Source organism: Oncorhynchus mykiss, chromosome 11, assembly GCF_013265735.2.
Source record: "Oncorhynchus mykiss isolate Arlee chromosome 11, USDA_OmykA_1.1, whole genome shotgun sequence".
NCBI classification, from domain to species: Eukaryota; Metazoa; Chordata; class Actinopteri; order Salmoniformes; family Salmonidae; genus Oncorhynchus; species Oncorhynchus mykiss.
In genome coordinates this window covers 47,479,604-47,499,385 of record NC_048575.1, presented here as the reverse complement: position 1 = coordinate 47,499,385, position 19,782 = coordinate 47,479,604, and the positions used below count along the sequence as shown (strand labels likewise).

At 44.6% G+C, this 19,782-nt stretch overlaps 1 protein-coding gene across 1 annotated transcript; it reads left to right on the top strand.

Moving 5' to 3' along the window:
* The first annotated feature begins 120 nt into the window (after positions 1-120).
* LOC110535034 (kinesin-like protein KIF24) lies at positions 121-15,855 on the top strand. The gene is made up of 13 exons (XM_036935615.1): positions 121-1,647; positions 1,897-2,059; positions 4,256-4,353; positions 7,335-7,571; positions 8,925-9,012; positions 9,495-9,616; positions 9,997-10,102; positions 10,208-10,279; positions 10,449-10,558; positions 10,669-12,800; positions 13,007-13,542; positions 13,683-13,774; positions 13,979-15,855. The coding sequence occupies exons 1-11, from the start codon at positions 902-904 to the stop codon at positions 13,111-13,113; spliced, it is 3,981 nt and encodes a 1,326-aa protein (XP_036791510.1). The 5' UTR covers positions 121-901; the 3' UTR covers positions 13,114-13,542; positions 13,683-13,774; positions 13,979-15,855.
* Positions 15,856-19,782: the final 3,927 nt, after the last annotated feature.

The window sequence follows — 19,782 nt, the reverse complement described above, 5'->3', positions numbered from 1 at the left end:
CCCTTTCTGCCTTTCTCAACTCAATGCACATGCAGCAGCAGAATGCTCATTGGTCTAAGTTTACAGCGGGAAGAAATGCGCTAACTCAAACCGTCGTTATGGAGATGCTTTTTGTGTATGGAAACAGTGGGAAGGAGATTTCCACTGTTTAAAAATGTAGTGCATACCCGTATGTTAGTTTCTTAGCGTTGATACACGAGACAGAGAGCTCGTTTGGTCAGTTAATCTTCCCGAAGAGGAGACTAACTTCGAAGTTCGAACATTGGTGAGTGATGTGGGCACTTTTGGACTAACCTACTTGCTTGGCACCTCACCTTGCTTTGTAAAAACTACAGCCAGCACACTTGCAAGAAGGTTAACTTATATAATGTAGCCAGGTGAGGTGAGAGACAAAATTATTATTTAAATGTTTACAGCATTTTCCTCTCCTGGGTCCTCAACAATATCCCAGTGAATTCCTATTCCAAATTCAAGAGTTTTCATGACATGGTCTTTCACAACTGCCAGAACACTGCAGCTGGCAACATAACTGTAAAGCTATGACAGCTGTTGTTCTGTTGGCTCATCTATATTTATCATATTTGCTACACTGCAATGTGTGACATAGTGCCACCATCAGCAGTGTCAAGTTTCAGCACCAAAGCATGCAGCACACCCAGCCACAAGAGTAGGCTATCGTTCATCAACAAAAAGCACAGAGGAAGGCAAGGTGTAAGCAAGGGAGTTGTCTTGTAATGTGCCACCGGTTTATACATTTGTAAACAAGGCTACTGAAGGTCTATTTGGTTGCGCTGCCTTGGGGACAGCACGCTCCAACATTAACCAAATGGAATGACCACCGCTCATTCCCTCACAGGGATTGCGCACACATGCCAGAGGTGAGAACGAACTAGTTGAGGCGATGACATCATGCCTGTACGAGTGCCTGCGCGAGGTCGGGCTTCAGCGTCACTACCCTTGTTTTACCGCCATGGGACTGAGACGCGCTGGACACCTGTCTTTGCTCACCATGGGCGACTACTCGAGCGTGGGGGTCCACAGCATGGGGGACCGTGCCCGGCTTTTCCATCTGGTACAGCTGGTCAAGTCTCTGGAGGAAGAGGAAGACCATGGGGGCCACGATGACGATAGAGTTGTGATAACAAGAAAGACTTTCACTTCAGGCAGCAAAGTCCCCGCATGCAGGCAGCTAGATTTTGATGGTGATGGTAGGTCGAGCGAGCCCAAACGCGGATGGCTCAGTGACTATGACAGTCACAGGGGGGCTGGTGTCCACCCCTTCCCGAGCCCGAACACAGGGGTTAAACCCCAACCACGCTGCGACCTCAGCAGAGGGTCACCCATACACAAAACCCAGATCAGTGGGACGCCGATGCGTAGCTGTCCTCACAAGCAGACTGTCAGACGGACCACAGTGCACAGGAGCAACAGCAAAGTGACCCAGCGTCAGGGCGTCTGCATTTACAAGGAGGGGACGACCATCGGCAGCGGGCCAAGACCTGAGGTGCGCCGGGAGGCGGATGGGACATCCAGGAGGACGGATGGGACATCCAGGAGGACGGATGAGCCCACATACATGTACACATCGAGGAGAACTATTGGCTGCAACTATGGTCTGCCCCTGAGTAGCCCGGTGTCAACCAGAAAGTAAGTTGTATTATGTGTCAATTGTGTATAATGCTGTTGTTGATAGTGTATGGGTCACTAGGCTGGTCGTCTCTGGTCTGCTGCTGTCTCTCCTTTCATCTGTTTTCCTATTTCCTTATTTTCATTCTACAAATAACTGTTCCTCACACTTGGTTAGTTGGAAAAGGTAACTCTCTCTTATTAATTATACTGTTGTTCAAAATGCCTGTAATTTGTGCTTGTGTGTGTGTGTGTGTGTGTGTGTTGTAGGGAGGCAGGTGAGCAGAGGATCAGTGTGTGTGTGAGGAAGAGGCCCCTGACCAATGCTGAGAACAGGAGAGGGGAGGCAGACGTGGTCACAGCCCATGATGGAGATTCTGTGGTGGTCCATGAGAGCAAAGAGGCAGTGGACCTGACCCAGTACATACTCCAAGTAGGTACCAGGTCCAGTAGAGCCCTGCACAGGCTTGAATTTAAAGTCGAGCTTCTACCCATGCTGGTGACGCTCAGGCCCTACCCTACCCAGGCTCGATTGCTTCTGCTAAATTTAAGGCCCGGCCCTGCCCGAAACCAGAAATAACTTCCCCTGTTAGTAAATCCATTAGCTGCTCCTCTTTCTCACTCACTCCCTGCGTGCAGCACACTCTGCATGCACTCTGCTTATGGTGCTCTGACTCTGTGAGTATCCATAGCAACGGCTCCGCTTGGGCTGCTCTGTTCAATGAAGAGACATGAGAGAGCTGTTAGATACTTTTCGTCACTCTAAACTCAGACAAAACTCAATGAGAATTATAATTTTGGCAAAATAATCTCTCCAGTCTTAAATTTGACAGGGTTGAAGCACTTCTGACGCCACGTTATGATCTTAGTCAGATATGACTGTACTGCGCAGCAGAGCACGCGCAAATGGCTCATCTTCAACATTTTATTGATCAATTTAGTAATACCGAGCCCTACCCATAACCTGGTTATTGATGAAGAAACAGGTCCTACGTGGCCGTAACCCGATGTATAATGTGGGGCCTGTCGGGCTCGGGTTGGGTAGCAGAACTCTAATGTACAGTACACTCAGGCTACATCACACAGTCACAGAGGACAGAGTCTAGCAAGACTTGAATATAGCAATGTATACAGTACAGACCGTGAATATACAGTATATAGGTACAATAAAGGAGACATTATGTATGTTTGTATATTATACAGATGTAGGATCTTAAATTTGGGCCAGTTTGCTACAGAAGAAAAATTATCCTGCAACAACAGGAAATGTGAATTACTATGTGGATAATAGTTCATTTACATTGATACATTTTTCGTTAGGGTAAGTCAAGTCTGAATTTCAGAAATTACAAACTTTAGAAGCCTTTTTAAAACGCAAATACACTACAAGCTTGCATTTCCTGATGTGCAGGAAAATTCTCAGCAACAAAAAGAGTGATCAAATTAAGATCTTATATCTGTATGTTTGGATGTACTGTGTACAAGGCTAGGGTTGCACATTTTGGGGAATATTCAGAGGTGAAAACTTTCTGTGGGAATATATGGGAATTAACTGGAATATATGGGAATTAAAGGAAATATATGCAAATTAATATGAATACCATTTAAATGTAGATGTATTTTGCATTGGATATATTTACCATATCATATGGAAACAGAAACATAAACCTTTTACCTTATCATAATTGCAAATTATTAAATCCTTCCAGTAGAAATTTAAAAAACAATTTAGTTACGGATTGAACTTTAATTTAACGAGTTGACTTTTCACATGGGATGATTTCACTGAACAACAAAAGAAAGGGAATATTGAATGATCCCCAATGATCCATTGCATCTCCCAAAAACATTTGCAACATAAATCTGTAAAATAATATTCTAGAAACTAAAGCATTTGGTTGTCTTCGTCTCAGGCTTTCATGTCTTCTCCCTGGACCTCCTCAATGTAAAAAAAAAGCCTCAGATTTTCCCGGAATGCCACCAATTTTTCAACCCTTGTATTGGTCAGCCTGTTGTGTGCTTTGGTGTGTGTGTTCCCAAACAAGCACCAGTTGAGCTCGGAGGCGGCTGATGTTGGTGGGATTTGGAGGATGATGGAGGCAACAGGGGAAAGAGCCTCAGATCAACAAAGTCCCTTCCACCAGGTGGCTGATGAAATTTGTTGGCACGACTGCCATATTGCATCTCCATCCCAAAGCCCTTGCTTGGAAGTGTACTTCGCCAGACTGCCAAGAACCTTGCCCTCATCCAGGCCAAGTGATGACACCATAGGCCTTGTTGATCTCTGCACCAGACAGGATGCTCTTGTCAGCATGCTTGGGGTCCAACATGTACGCTGTGGCGTGTATGGGCTTCAGGCAGAAGTCTTCAGGCTTTTTGATGTATTTCAGTTTTAGTCTACCCTAAACTGTTATAAGCTAACTTTTTTGATGAATTTAAGCAAAATTCCCTAAATTCCAGGGCTTAACTTCAATGGGAAATTTCCGTAAAGTTCCTGTAAAGTTTCCTACCCTTTGCAACCCAAGTTAAGGTACATAAATATAATTCATATAGCTTCAGGCCCCCTGTTCCTTGTAACACAGTGTTGATCTGTGTGTGTGTCTGCACTCTTCTCTGGTCCCCTCCACAGCACAGGTTTAATTATGATGAGGTGTTTGGGGAAGAGAGCTCCAATGTGGACGTGTACCTGAAAACAGCCTTTCCGCTGATACAGCATGTCCTCAACGGGTAAGGAACCTTGTGTTGTGTTCATTGGGTTCTAAACAAAAGAAAACGGGGAGGGACTCCGATAAGAAAAGTCTGTCGGTGTTAGCCATATTCCCCTGCTTGGCATCTGAACGCAAGGCGCTACAAAGAGTAGTGCGTACGCCCAGGACACAGGGTTCTCACAAACTGCTTGATGTTCTTAAAGTACTTGAATTTGGCACTCTGAAATTCAAGTACTGGAATACCTTAAAAAGCAGACATGTTCTCAGGTTGGTACTTGAAAAGTACTTGAATTAAAATGAGAGGAGAACAGATAATGTATTGGTCTTGCAAATTAATTTCCATGCAGACTACTGAGTTTTATTGCCTCACGTGTTTCGTGCTGTGGTTGCCAGGCGAGCTCGCTCATTCCACCCTCACTGCCACTCGGCCAGGTAGGTACAGAACTGACTGATTAGGCGCCGCCAAACATCACATCGATAGCTAAACTGCCGGGAAAATGTAGATTCAAACTTGACTTTTGTGCACATGGAACACTTATGGGCTCTTTTATTTCAGCTCATGAAACATGGGACCAACACAATACATGTTGCGTTTTATATTTTTGCTAAGCATAGTTTACTCACCTTTTTTTACCACTACATCACTGGACCCAACCAACCCACACCATGTAAGGTGCAAATAAATGCGTCAGACTGAGTGAATCGGCCCTGAAGAGCCACACGAAGGGGGAAAGACACAACGCTGCATCCTGCACTGGCGCCAGTTCTACATTAGGTGACTTTTTCTCTGCAACAACATCCAGAGCTTTTCATTCACAGGGCGCCGGCTATATTCCGCCTTATCAAGCGGCAGCCGTGCTCATGCCCTTTCTGGTGGCCGTTCCGTTTCCCTCACACAACCCACCCAGTCATTAAGCTGGAGTTGTGGAGTAATGTGAATAGGAAATGTGTGTTCACCAGTAGCATGTCCCGAAACTCTGCTATTCAAACGACAAAATCATCAGTACTGACTTACCGCCTATGTATGTAGTAAATACGTATTTTTCTTTCATGAGATTGTGGCGATATACTGCCATCTGTTGGCGACTAGAAACAATTGCATAATATGAACTAATACAAAATGAATGGTCCTTGAATATGACTTGCCGCTGTCTGTAAGAACCCTGAGTACACCACTGGGGCCGAGCTCCCTGCCGTCCAGCAACTCTATACCAGGCGGTGTTAGAGGAAGGCCCTAAAAATTGTCAAAGACTTCAGCCATCCAAGTCACAGACTGTTTTCTCTGCTACCACACGGCAAGTAGTACCTATGACCAAGTCTGGAACCAACAGGACCCTGAACAGCTTCTACCCCCAGGCTATAAGACTGCTAATAGTTAGTTAAATAGTTAAGCAATATCTATCTGTAATATCTGCACTGACCCTTTTTGCAATAATCTCTTTTGACTCATCACATACGCTGAGGTTACTGTTTATTATCGATCCCGTTGCCTAGTCCCTTTATTCTGACCTAGGTTTACAGTTGAAGTCGGAAGTTTACATACACGTAGGTTGTTGTTCTTGTTAACAAACTATAGTTTTGTTATAGCAAAAGTAGATATCCTAACCGACTATAGCAAGTCGGTTAGGACATCTACTGTGTGCATGACACAAGTATTTTTTCCGACAATTGTTTACAGACAGATTATTTCACTTATAATTCACTGTATCACAATTCCAGTGGGTCAGAGGTTTACATACACTAAGTTGACTGTGCCTTTAAACAGCTTGCAAAATTCCAGAGTATTATGTCATGGCTTAAGAAGCTTCTGATAGGCTAATTTACATAATTTGAGTCAATTGGAGGTGTACCTGTGGCTGTATATCAAGGCCTACCTTCAAACTCAGTGCCTCTTTGCTTGACATCATGGGAAAATCAAAATAAATCAGCCAAGACCTCACAAAATAAATTGTAGACCTCCTCAAGTCTGGTTCATACTTGGGAGCAATTTCCAAATGCCTGAAGGTACCACGTTCATCTGTACAAACAATAGTACGCAAGTATGCAAAAGTATGTAAACTTCTGACCCACTGGGAAAGTGATGAAAGAAATACAGTGCCTTGCGAAAGTATTCGGCCCCCTTGAACTTTGCGACCTTTTGCCACATTTCAGGCTTCAAACATAAAGATATAAAACTGTATTTTTTTTGTGAAGAATCAACAACAAGTGGGACACAATCATGAAGTGGAACGACATTTATTGGATATTTCAAACTTTTTTAACAAATCAAAAACTGAAAAATTGGGCGTGCAAAATTATTTAGCCCCCTTAAGTTAATACTTTGTAGCGCCACCTTTTGCTGCGATTACAGCTGTAAGTCACTTAGGGTATATCTCTATCAGTTTTGCACATCGAGAGACTGCATTTTTTTCCCATTCCTCCTTGCAAAACACCTCAAGCTCAGTGAGGTTGGATGGAGAGCATTTGTGAACAGCAGTTTTCAGTTCTTTCCACAGATTCTCGATTGGATTCAGGTCGATTCAAAAGGTCGCAAAGTTCAAGGGGGCCGAATACTTTCGCAAGGCACTGTAAAAGCTGAAATAAATCATTCTCTCTAATATTATTCTGGCATTTGACATTCTTAAAATAATGTGGTGATCCTAACTGACCTAAGACGGAATTTTTACTAGGACTAAATGTCTGGAATTGTGAAAAACGGAGTTTAAATGTATTTGGCTGAGGTGTATGTAAACTTCAGACTTCAACTGTACATATCTATCTAAATTACCTCGTACCCCTGCGCATCGACTCAGTACTGATTGTGTTATTATTTGTCTATTTTTCTGTTTCTTCGACTATTTCTCTATTTTTTTCTCTCTGCATTGTTGGGAAGGGCCCCGTAAGTAAGAATTTCACTGTTAGTCTACACCTGTTGTTTATGAAGCATGTGACACATAAAATTAGATTTGATTTGTAATGGGATATTGTGTGACCTAGTTCTGTCTGTATGTACGTTGGCAGAGGCAAGGCCACTTGTTTTGCATACGGCCAGACGGGAGCAGGGAAGACACACACCATGCTGGGTTGTCCTCCTCAGAGACAGGGGCTATACGCTCTGGCTGCCAGGGACATATTTACCCAGCTGCACTCCACCCAGGACTGTGGCAACTCTGCACTCACATCCCACGTCTATGTCAATGTCAGCTTCTTTGAGATCTACTGTGGCCAGCTCTACGACTTGTTGGACCGTAGAAAACGGTGCGTGTGTGATTGTGTATGTACTCAAGTTCAGGACTGACTTATCTCGACCAGTAGTTGTGACTTTGTTTTCAGAAAATATTTCATAATGTAACACTCTAACTTGGACTCTGACTCGAACACTAGAGGCTTGGGACTCGACTCGCACTCGAGGTTTAGTAAATTGACTACATCACTGAACATAACCCTGCTCTCTGATTGGTCCATTCTCGAGGTCGACCAATTATGATTTTTCAACCTTATCCCAATATATATATATATATATATATATATATATATATATATATATATATATATATATATGTAATAATGACAATTACAACAATACTGAATGAACAATGAACACTTATTTTAACTTCATATAATACATAAATAAAATCTATTAAGTCTCAAATAAATAATGAAACATGCTCAATTTGGTTTAAATAATGCAAAAACACAGGGTTGGAGAAGAAAGTAAAAGTAGAATATGTGCCATTTAAAAAAGCTGATGTTTAAGTTCCTTGCTCAGAACATGAGAACATATGAAAAGCTGGTGGTTCAATATTCCCAGTTCTTCAATATTCCCAGTTAAGAAGTTTTAGGTTGTAGTTATTATAGGAATTATGATGCATCACTGAACATAACCCTGCTCTCTGATTGGTCCATTCTCGAGGTCGACCGATTATGATTTTTCAACCTGATCCCAATTAGGTTGAAAAAAAACAGACAAAACAAATGGAACATGAAAAATAGATCGATGATGGCTAGAAGACCGGTGACGTCGACCGCAGAACACCGACCGAACAAGGAGAGGAGCCGACTTCGGTAGACATTGGCGAAGTAGGCAGTGATTCGATGATAAATTAACAGGCACTGCATTGATTATATGCAACGCAGGACAAGCTAGTTAACCATCAACCATGTGTAGTTAACTAGTGATTATGTTAAGATTGATTGTTTTTTACCTGCTAGCTAGCAACTTACCTTCGCTCCTTGCTGCACTCACGTAACAGGTGGTCAGCCTGCCACGCAGTCTCCTCATGGAGTGCAATGTAATCGGCCATAATCGGCGTCCAAAAATGCAGATTACCGATTGTTATGAAAAATTTAAATCGGACCTAATTAATCGGCCATGCCGATTAATCGATCGACCTCTAGTCCCTTCACAATGACATGGTCATAACCATGCTCTCTGATTGGTTCCTTCATAATAACATTGAGCCAGTGAACCAGTTGAACCACAACCACTCAGTGAACCACTCAGCGAACCACAGAACCAGTGAACTACTCAGTGAACCACTCAGGAAATAAGTGAACCAGTAAACCTCTGATTGGTCTCTTTATAATGACATCTGTGTCTTCTCTATGCAGCTTGTTTGCAAGGGAGGATGGGCACCAAGTGGTTCAGATAGCAGGGCTAAGAGAGGTCAAAGTGGAGTCTGTCAACTCATTGCTAGAGGTGAGACTTGTATTCCTCTCTTCTCATTCTTCCTATTCTCGTCTGTTATACCTCCCTGTCTTGCTGTTTTGATTTATTTCCCTTCTTCATTCCATCCTCCTTTCATCGCTTCTACTGCCTCCACCCCTCCTCATTCATCCTCCCCACCTTCTCCTGCCTCCACCCCTCCTCATTCATCCTCCCCACCTTCTCCTGCCTCCACCCCTCCTCATTCATCCTCCCCACCTTCTCCTGCCTCCACCCCTCCTCATTCATCCTCCCCACCTTCTCCTGCCTCCACCCCTCCTCATTCATCCTCCCCACCTTCTCCTGCCTCCACCCCTCCTCATTCATCCTCCCCACCTTCTCCTGCCTCCACCCCTCCTCATTCATCCTCCCCACCTTCTCCTGCCTCCACACCTCCTCATTCATCGTCCCCACCTTCTCCTGCCTCCACCCCTCCTCATTCATCCTCCCCACCTTTTCCTCTCTCCGCCTTCCAGGTGATCTTGTGGGGTACAGGGGAGCGCACCCAGGGGGTAAGTGGAGTCAACCCAGTGTCATCCCGCTCCCACGCTCTGCTCCAGATACAGCTCAGAGACTCTGGCCATCAGGCCACTGGCAGGTCAGTGTCACGTTATAATAACTTATAGGACAAAGTCACCAAATTAGTTCCAGGTAGCAAAACTAATTCCCATATTTTTGTTTTGAGAGTGATATATAGAAAATGATCAACCAGGTATATGGAGTTTGCACATTGCAATTCAGACACAGTTTATAATCTCAAATATAACACATATTCAGCAATATACCTGAGATTGAATGTGTTATTTTATGTATGATTAGCTACAGTACACAGTGTGTATTTGTTTGTGTGTGTGTGTGTGTGTGTGTGTGTGTGTGTGTGCGTGCGTGCGTGCGCAATTCAGTAGCTTTGTAGCATAGTTTATGTGACATTAAATTAAAAGTAATCGGACCAGATGTGTCCCACACTGTGTTGTGTAGGATGTCATTTGTGGATCTGGCTGGGAGTGAGAGAGCAGCAGACTCCAGAGACCCAGACAGACTGAGTCGCATGGAGGGGGCAGAGATCAACCAGAGTCTACTGGCAGTGAGCGCAACACACACACAACAGGATACAATACAATACTTTATTGTTCATTTTCACACACACATAAAACGGGATTGCTGTTAACATGTAGCCTATTTGTTTCAGCTGAAAGAATGTATCCGTTCTCTGGACCAAGAGCAGTCACACACACCGTTCAGACAGAGCAAGCTCACGCAGGTAAAGAATCTCACACACACATTGCAAAGGTTCACGGGTTCAACTCTCAACAACACATCTGAGCAACTCCACACCAGGTTTGTGCTTCGACTGTGTTGTCCACAGGGAATGATATAATTTGGGTCAGTACCACTTTGTTCAAACTCTGTTTACCTTGTTGTCTGTATAGGTTTTGAAGGACTCCTTTGTTGGTGATTCAAAGACATGTATGATTGCAAACGTTTCCCCCAGTCACCTAGCAACCAAACACACACTCAATACGCTGAGATACGCTGACCGGTGAGTGTTGCGTATTACGTAGGTCATGTGAGAGCACACACTCCGACTCAACAGTTTTGACGTCATTGATTAATTGGCCTGTGATATATCATGTCCTATTGGCTCTACAGGGTGAAGGAGCTGAGGGGGGGAGGGGGGAGAAGACGGCCCACAGTCACCCCGTCCCCATCCCCGGAACATGATCAGACTAGCAGCATTGGTACTAGTGCCAGCAGGGGGAAAAGTCCCCTAAAAGGGGTGAAGTTGGGGGGACACAGGGAGGCCCCAAATGTGACTGGCACCGCTGTTAGGAGGTTAGCCCCAGGGGGAGCTCTGCTCTGCTCCACACCAAAGGGCCAGGGGGCGGGGGAGGGCTTTGGGAGGGGGAGAGAAGACCTCTGTTTGGAGCACACCACACCTGTGAGGGGCTCACTGGGCCGGGGGCTTTGGAGGCGCAGGAGGAGTGAGGGAGTGGGAGAGAGGGAGAGGAATAGCGAGAGGGAGGTGGAAAAGAAAGGGCACAGAAAGGAACGTGAGAAGACAGATGATTCCAACATGGAACAGGACCATGGGGTGGCTTGGGTGACGAGACAGCGAATGGGAGAGGGGAGGACAACCCTTTGTGAAATACCCAGAGAAGGAAGAGCCACTACAAGCCAGATGGCCATAGGTAAGAGGGCAGCTGCTGCTTCCTGTCTCAGAGGAGAAGAGAGGCAGAGGACTACTGCGAGTAAAGGAGAGGGAGAGGGCAGGAGATGGATAGAGCAGGACCGAATTGTGGGGGAGAGGGAGAGAGAGAAGACGGCTGAGGGACAGAGAGAGTTGGGAGAGGTCAGGGAGAGAGATAGGAGGACTAGTACAGAATGGGAAAGGGAGAGAGAAACTGAGATGCCAAGGGAGCGGGAGAGCGAGAAGGAAAGAGAGAGGCATTTGAGAAGATACCACCAGCAGCTGCAGCAGATGCAGTGGCTCCAGCAGCCTCTGCCTGCCTCTCCGTCTGTCTGCCGCGGTGTGGAGGAGCTGCTGGCTGGGTACAGGGCCACTGCTGGGGCCGGGGGAGACCACCTCCCGCTCCGGGGGGAAGGGACCGCAGGGGTCACAGTGGAGGCAAAGGGGAGGGGACAGAGTCACCTCTCTAACAACACGTCTCAGAGCCACTGCCACAATGGCGATAATGATGATGATAATGAAGGAGATAATGATGGTAGTGGAGAGCACATCCTCAAGTGTCTCGTCCCCGGGGCTGGATCAGTGCTGTCTACCATCAGCAGGCTGGATGACAGAGGGACAGGAGGAGGAGGAGTGGAGAGAGGGAGTGGGGACGAATGGGGGTCACCCAAGGAGGAGGAGAGGAGAGGGAAATGGGCATGGCCAGAGTGTAGAGTGGTCGAGTCAGAAGAGGGCGGCAGGTGGACAGGGGCTGTGTTGCGTCTTGGGGAGGAGGAACGGTTAACATCTAGCCTCCGTGGGGCATTTGAGAGGAGGGGGTGGGCAGGGGAACACAAGGAGAGAGGAGAAGAGGACATGCTGCTGGGGGCTGAATGGAGCACAGAGGAGGAAGGAGAGGTTGCCGTTAATGACTTCACCCGCGGCTCCACAGACAGCAACAGTGACAACGACAGCTTTTACCGACACTGCAGCCACCACGCTCTGGCCGAGAGGCCCCTCTCTCCACCCCCGCCCCCAGCCAAGCTCAACGACCTGTCCCTGGAGTCCAAGCACATCAACCAGAGCTCCAGTGGCCTGTGCCTACACTTCCAAAATGTCCCCATTTGCCCCTGCCAGCAGGGAGTAACACTGAGCCCCAGAAAGAGGACAGCGCTACCAGGTGCTGAGCTGCTACGTCTTATAGACCCTGCCACCCCCCTTCTGTCCTTTGTGCAGACAGGGAGGGGAGCAGCGGTTGGCACCACAAGGCTTCCCCCTGAGAGCCAAAATAATTCTGGAGTTGTGGCTCAAATGCCCCTTTCTTCACCACCACAGTGTGTGTCCTCGGGCGATTCATCTAGATGCACCATGGATCCCCTCTCACTTTCCTTGCTTCAGGTAGACAGGCTGGCAGCCACAGACTCCTTCCTCTGCCAGCAGGTACAACACAGCACCTACTCCCCCTCCGTCCTGCCTAGGGAAGGTGGAAAGGGAAAAGGGGTGGTGGACGGTGGCCAGTCTCTAGTACCCACTCTAGTGATAGATGGGAAGAGTGGTGAAGGCCACATGGATCAGAGGAGATCCAAGATGGACGCTGCTCCTCTCTGGAGAATGGGTGAGTCACATACACAAGCTTGTGCAATGCAATCCCCCCCCCCCCCCCCCCCCCACCGCATTGTTTACTTAATATCTCGGTAAATAATTGCCACCTACTCATTGACATTGTTCATTTGTGAGAATTGCGGTTTTGTTAGGGGATTGCGTGTAAAATAAAAAAGTAAAATGTTGCTCTAATTCTCTTGTGTTGTCTGTTCTGTCCAGCTATGACCAAACCATCTGCCCCTGTGGTCTCCTTGGTGTCTGTCCAAGACCAAAGAGGAATCCTGAAAACCCCAGCCCAGTTAGGGAGGGAGGTCCTAGGCTCCTGACTCTACCTGTCCCCCTGGCCCTTCTCCACACTTCCACTCACCACACAACCTCACTGTATCCAATACACACACAACCAAGTGCTCCCAAGGCCCAGTCCAGCCCAACACACAAACATCACACCCTTTGCCTTCCACCCATGTACCACAACATACACATAAGCCTCCCATCGCGACTAAACACACATTTCAGGATACACCCAACTCCTCCATCCCTAGTGTACAAATTCTCCAACAAATGAACAACCCTGTGCAATTTAACATTTTGCAGGACCAATCTCAGTTGCCCAGTTCAAACACTCCTCCTAATCGCCACACCCCATGCCATCTCAGCGGTTCAAGCAGTCCAGTCGTTGCAAACGGTCTGTTAAAGCACGTTGGACCCCCAGCCACCCTCTCCTTCTCTACTCGGGAAGCCCTGGAGCATGTCCAGTAAGTTCAAGTCTTTCTGTTATGTATCATGAACAATGTGTAGGTTTATGGTCCCTTACTCATCCTGGCTCTATCCCTTGCCATCTCTTCCTCTTTCCTTCTCTCTCTATCTCTCTCTTTCTCCCTTCGGTGTTTGTCAGGTGGTGTGTTGTCCAGACCCATTGGGAGCAGTTGAAGCAGATAGTCTATGTGTCGTAGAGAGGGAACATTGCTGTGCCAACAGCCTGACGTGGTGAGAACTCAGCACCTTGTATATACAAGTATTAAATATACTAGCTCGTAAATCATGGATTGAATTCATTAGATTCATTGCAATTACTATTATTGTTGCTGAATAGGACACTTGGTTTGAGAGTAGTGCTCTCCATGACTGTCTACCATTTGTTGATCCAACTTCCTTCCCTGTCTGTCTCACCGGTCCCTCTCTATTATTCAGGACTTTAGGGAGTCACGTTCATAAACTGGAGGAGATCATGGAGCAGAAGGCTGTGTGCGTTCGGAGCCTGAGATCTCTGCTACAGCCCTACCTCACCCAACTGAAAAATCCTTGTTGAAAACTATTAGTCATTTTCAATTCATGGAGTGAATTTCAATTCAGTTCTGTTTCTGAATTGAAAGCTGAATTTACCCCAAACCAGGCAAATAATTTGTGTGGGTGTGGAGTGAACTTGTGTGGAGTAAGCTGTATTTTGTTAAACAGTAGCCTACAGGAACAAACACTTATAGTCAGTACCTTCGTGATTAAGGCACTGTACTACTTTAGCCTTTATCACAAATAATGAGATTCCCATAGAGAATGATAGAGTCCTCTAGTGGCCAAAAAGCCATATTAGCATGGACAGCACCATTGAGGGCTTCCACCATTATAATGTAGTCAATTGGGTGGGACTTCCAACTTCATTGTCTAATGCCTCCTGGTGACCCTGTTGGAGTCATGTCCAACCGGGTAATCAGGAGGGATCAGCCAATTGTGAAGAAGAAAATGTGCTACATCAAAATGGAGATTGCCTCAATGGTGCTGCCCATGCTGTCACAGACGCTATAATGGCACAGATACAAAGATGAGTCCTCTATCTCTATGGGGATTCCCAACCTCTGTCATTTCAAGAATTTTGCTACGAGTAACTAACCATAAAAAGTTATGGAATCATTATAATGTTGTACTTTGGTAGTTTAGGTAGTCTATCCACGAGAAATTAATTATACATGGAAGATAAATCACTTTTTTTATGTGGTAGGCCTGTCCTCTGTGGTTGGTCTTTGAAATGCAGGCGCAAAGAAGATGTCTGCCAGTTGTTCATCTGTCTTGCCAGCAGATGGAGGTACTGTGTGTGAAAATCCTAGTTTTCAGAGTAGAAAATGTATTGCACAATTCACTCAAAAAGAAAAGTCACATGCTTCGTAAAACAACCGGTGTAGTCTAAAAGTGAAATGTTTACTTACATGTCCTTTTCCAACAATGCAGAGTTAAGATAAATATATACAAATGATATGACACAAGGCATAAATACACAGTGAATAACAAAAATCTTGAGTAAAAATAGCACGGCTATATACAGGGAGTACCAGTACTGAGTTGATGTGCAGGGGTATGAGGTAATTGAGATAGCTATGTACTTATAGGTAGGGGTAAAGTGAACTAGTCAACAAGATAGATAATAGACCGTGAGTATATGTTGAGTGTGAAAGTGTGTTGTGGTGTCAGTGTAAGTATGTGTGAGTGTCCAGTGTTTGTGCATAGAGTTAGTGCATAAAAGGATCAATGCAGGTAGTACGGGTGAGACATTTTATTAGCTATTTAGCAGTCTTGTTTAGCAATCTTATGGCTTCTGGGTAGAAGCTGTTCAGGGTTCTGTTGGTTCTAGACTTACCACCAATGTTCCCTCTAATTTTTTTCGGCACAGCGAATTTCAAGTCTACTGAGAGCAAACTTTAACATTGTGAAAATTCTGTGCAACTTCCAGCATGCGTTTACTGTGAACACTGAGGCTGTACCCGCTTTATGTTACAGTTTAAACAGTGGCCATGTAGGCTACTTGATCATAATGTAGGCATACCAGAGTGACCTACAATCAAAAGCAATGGCATACCATAACATTTGAACGCGGAAATAGCTGTTCTCATTCAGCCTACAGTAGCAGCCAATGTGTGGTGTTCAATGCAGGCCTAAATTCCATGAAACCTTTGAAGAAAATATGCAGGGCTTGACATTAACCTGTTATCCACCTGTCCTTCCGGCAAGGAGTTCATTGGAAATGTTGTTGTGTTGTTTGATGCAAGAAACCACTTTACAAAATAAAATGTATTATTATTTCTATGCCATTATTACAGAGAATCAGACAAATGATGCTATCCTCTGCCTATTGGCTACTTAGTTTGTTCAAGCATGTCTCAAAATACAACACTGCCTTCTAGGAGAAAAAAATTATCACTCCCCTATTGCTGACTAAAATGATCTATAACTGGGCTAATAACTCACTAACTAGCAAAGGACATGAACAGAATGTGCACACTTGGCTACATGAAGCTCTCGTTTTGATCTCAAAACAAGCGCATCTATAGTACCAGTCATAAGTTTGGACACACCTACTCATTCAAATGTTTTTCTTTATTTTGACTATTTTCTACATTGTAGAATAATAGTGAAGACATCAAAACTATGAAATAAAACATATGGACCAAACAAATCAAAAATATATGTTATATTTGAGGATTCTTCAAAGTAGCCACCCTTTGCCTTCATGACATCTTTGCACACGCTTGCCATTCTCTCAACCAGCTTCAGGAGGTAGTCACCTGGAATGCATTTCAATTAACAGGTGTGCCTTGTTAAAAATTAATTTGTGGAATTTCTTTCCTTCATAATGCGTTTGAGTCAATCAGTTGTGTTGTGACAAGGTAGGGGTGGTACACAGAATATTGCCCTATTTGGTAAAGACCAAGTCCATATTATGGCAAGAACAGCTCAAATAAGCAAAGAGAAACAACAGTCCATCATTCATTTCAGACATGAAGGTCAGTTAATCTGGAACATTTCAAGAACTTTGAAAGTTTCCCCAAGTGCAGTCGCAAAAACCATAAAGTGCAATGATAAAACTGGCTCTCATGAGGACTGCCACAGGAAAGGAAGACCCAGAGTTACCTCTGCTGCAGAGGATAAGTTCATTAAAGTTACCAGCCTCAGAAATTGCAGCCCAAATAAATGCTTCACAGAGTTCAAGTAACTGGACACATCTCAACATCAACCCTTCAGAGGAGACTGTGAATCAGGCCTTCGTGGTCGAATTGCTGCAAAGAAACCACTACTAAAGGACACCAATAATAAGAAGAGACTTGCTTGAGCCAAGAAACACGAACAATGGACATTAGACCGGTGGAAATCTGTCCTTTAGTCTGATGAGTCCAGATTTGAGACCCAGAGAAGGTGAACAGATTATTTCAGCATGTGTAGTTCCCACACTATTTTGGTTACTACATGATTCCATTTGTTATTTCATAGTTGTGATGTCTTCATTATTATTCTACAATGTAGAAATAGTAAAAATAAAGAAAAACCCTTCAATGACTAGGTGTGTCCAAACTTTTGACTGGTACTGTACTTGAGACCACTCATGCTGTAAACACAATCCAGTTCCTTGCATTTGACGTAACAAGAGGTGATGCAGCTAGTCAAGATTCTCTCAATGGGCCAGCTTTAGAACCTTTTGAGGATCTGAAGGCCCTTGACAAATCTTTTCAGCCTCCTGAGGGGGAAGAGGCGTTGCCATGCCCTCTTCATGACTGTGTTAATGTGTGTGGCCTATGATAGTTCTTTAGTGATATTGACACTGAGGAACTTGAAGCTCTCGACCTGTTCGACCTTCCATTTCCTGTAGTCCACAATCAGCTCTTTTATCTTACTGACGTTGAGTGAGACGTTGTTGTCCTGGCACCACAATGCCAGGTCTTTTACCTCCTCCCTAAAGACTGCCTCATTGTCGACGGTGATCAGACCTACCTCTGTCTTGCGGTCAGCAAACTTGATGATGTTGGAGTTGTGCGTGGCCACACAGTCATGGGTGAACAGGGAGTACAGGAGAGGACTAAGCATACACCCCTGAGGGGCTTCATGGCTGCTGCCAACACACTGACACTGACTCAACTCCAGCCACTTTAATAATGGGAATTGATGGGAAATGATGTAAATATATCACTAGCCACCTTAAACAATGCTACCTTATATAATGTTACTTACCCTACATTATTCATCTCATATGCATACGTGTAATACATGTATGTAATACAAGTATCACTAACCACTTTAACTATGCCACTTTGTTTACATACTCATCTCATATGTATATACTGTACTCGATACCATCTACTGTATCTTGCCTATGCTGCTCTGTACCATCACTCATTCATATATCCTTATGTACATATTCTTTATCCCCTTACACTGTGTACAAGACAGTAGTTTTGGAATTGTTAGTTAGATTACTTGTTATTACTGCATTGTCGGAACTAGAAGCACAAGCATTTCGCTACACTCGCATTAACATCTGCTAACCATGTGTATGTGACAAATAAAATTTGATTTGATTTGATGTTGATGGTAAGTATGGCGGATGTGTTGTTGCCTACCCTCACCGCCAGGGAGTGTCCTGTCAGGAAGTCCAGGATCCAGTTGCAGTGGTAGATGTTCAGTACCAGGGTCCTGAGCTTGGTGATGAGCTTGGAAGGGACTATGGTGTTAAATGCTGAGCTATAGTCAATAAACAGCATTCTTACAAAGGTATTCCTTTTGTCCAGGTGGGTGAGGCCAGTGTGGAGGGTAATAGAGACTGCGTCATCTGTGGATCTGTTGGGGCGGTATGCGAATTGGAGTGGGTCCAGGGTGTCTGGGATGATGGTGTTGTAAATATTTTCTTATTTTTGAACTGCACTGTTGGTTAAGGGCTTGTAAGTATGCATTTCACGTTAAAGTCTACACTTGTTGTATTCAGCGCATGTGGCAAATAAAGTTTGATTTGATTTGACCAACCTTTCAAAGCATTTCATGGCTATAAATGTGAATGCTACGGGGCAAGTGATTTAGGCAGGTAACCTTGGCGTTATTGGGAGACTATGGTGGTCGGCTTGAAAAAGTTGGGTTTGCAGACCGGGTCAGGGATAGGTTGAAAATATCCGTGAAGACACTTGCCAGCTGGTCAGTGTATGATCTAAGTACATGTCCTGGTATTCTGTCTGTCCCCGCGGCCTTGCGAATGTTATCCTGTTTAAAGGTCTTACTCACATCGGCTATGGAGAGCGAGATCACACATTCGTCTGGAACAGCTGGTGCTCTCATACATGATTCAGTGTTGCTTGCCTCAAAGCTAGCATAGAAGGTATTTAGCTCATCTGGTAGGCTTGTGTCACTGGGCAGCTCGCGGCTGGGTTTCCCTTTGTAATCCATGATAGTTTGCAAGTACTGCCACATCTGTAGAACGTCAGAGCCGGCGTAGTAGAATTAAATCTTAGTCCTGTATTGACGCCTTGCCTGTAATCCATGGCATCTGGGTGGGGTATGTACAGTGTCTTCATACCCCTTTGCTTTTTCCACATTCTGTTGTCTTACAGCCTGAATTTAAAATGGATCAAATTTAGATGTTGTTGTCCCTGGCGTAACCACAATACCCCATAATGTCAAAGTGGAATTATGTTTTTTTTTTATGTTTACAAATGAATGCAAAAATTAAAACCTGAAATGTCTTGAGGCAATAAGTATTCAAGGCTAAATAAATGAAATGTCTTAAGGCAATTATGGCAAGGCTAAATAAGTTTAGGAGTGAACATGTGCTTAACAAGTCACATAATAACTTCAACAATAGGACAGAGGGCATTGGCGGTCTATTTCCTCGTCGACAAAGGCTCATCGGGATGCCCCCTCCCCTGCCTCTCTATTGCAGCCGCCGCTCAGTAAAGACCATCCGAGCCCCTGATTTTGCATATAGCGATTTAGATTTTTCTTTCAATTATTGTTATACACATGTGTGGTCTACCTTAGTTGAATGCACTGATTGTAAGTTGCTCTGGGTTAGAGCACCTGCTAAATTACTAAATGTTTTATCTAAAATGTACACACAAAATAGTTTAATCACATTCTGTTTTTTTTTTTGCTCTATATCTACATTCTAGACTGTAATACCTTCCCTTTCTTTAGACATTTTGGTAGATAAGGATGGACAGAAGATGATTCCCTTGAGCCGTCATAAGTAG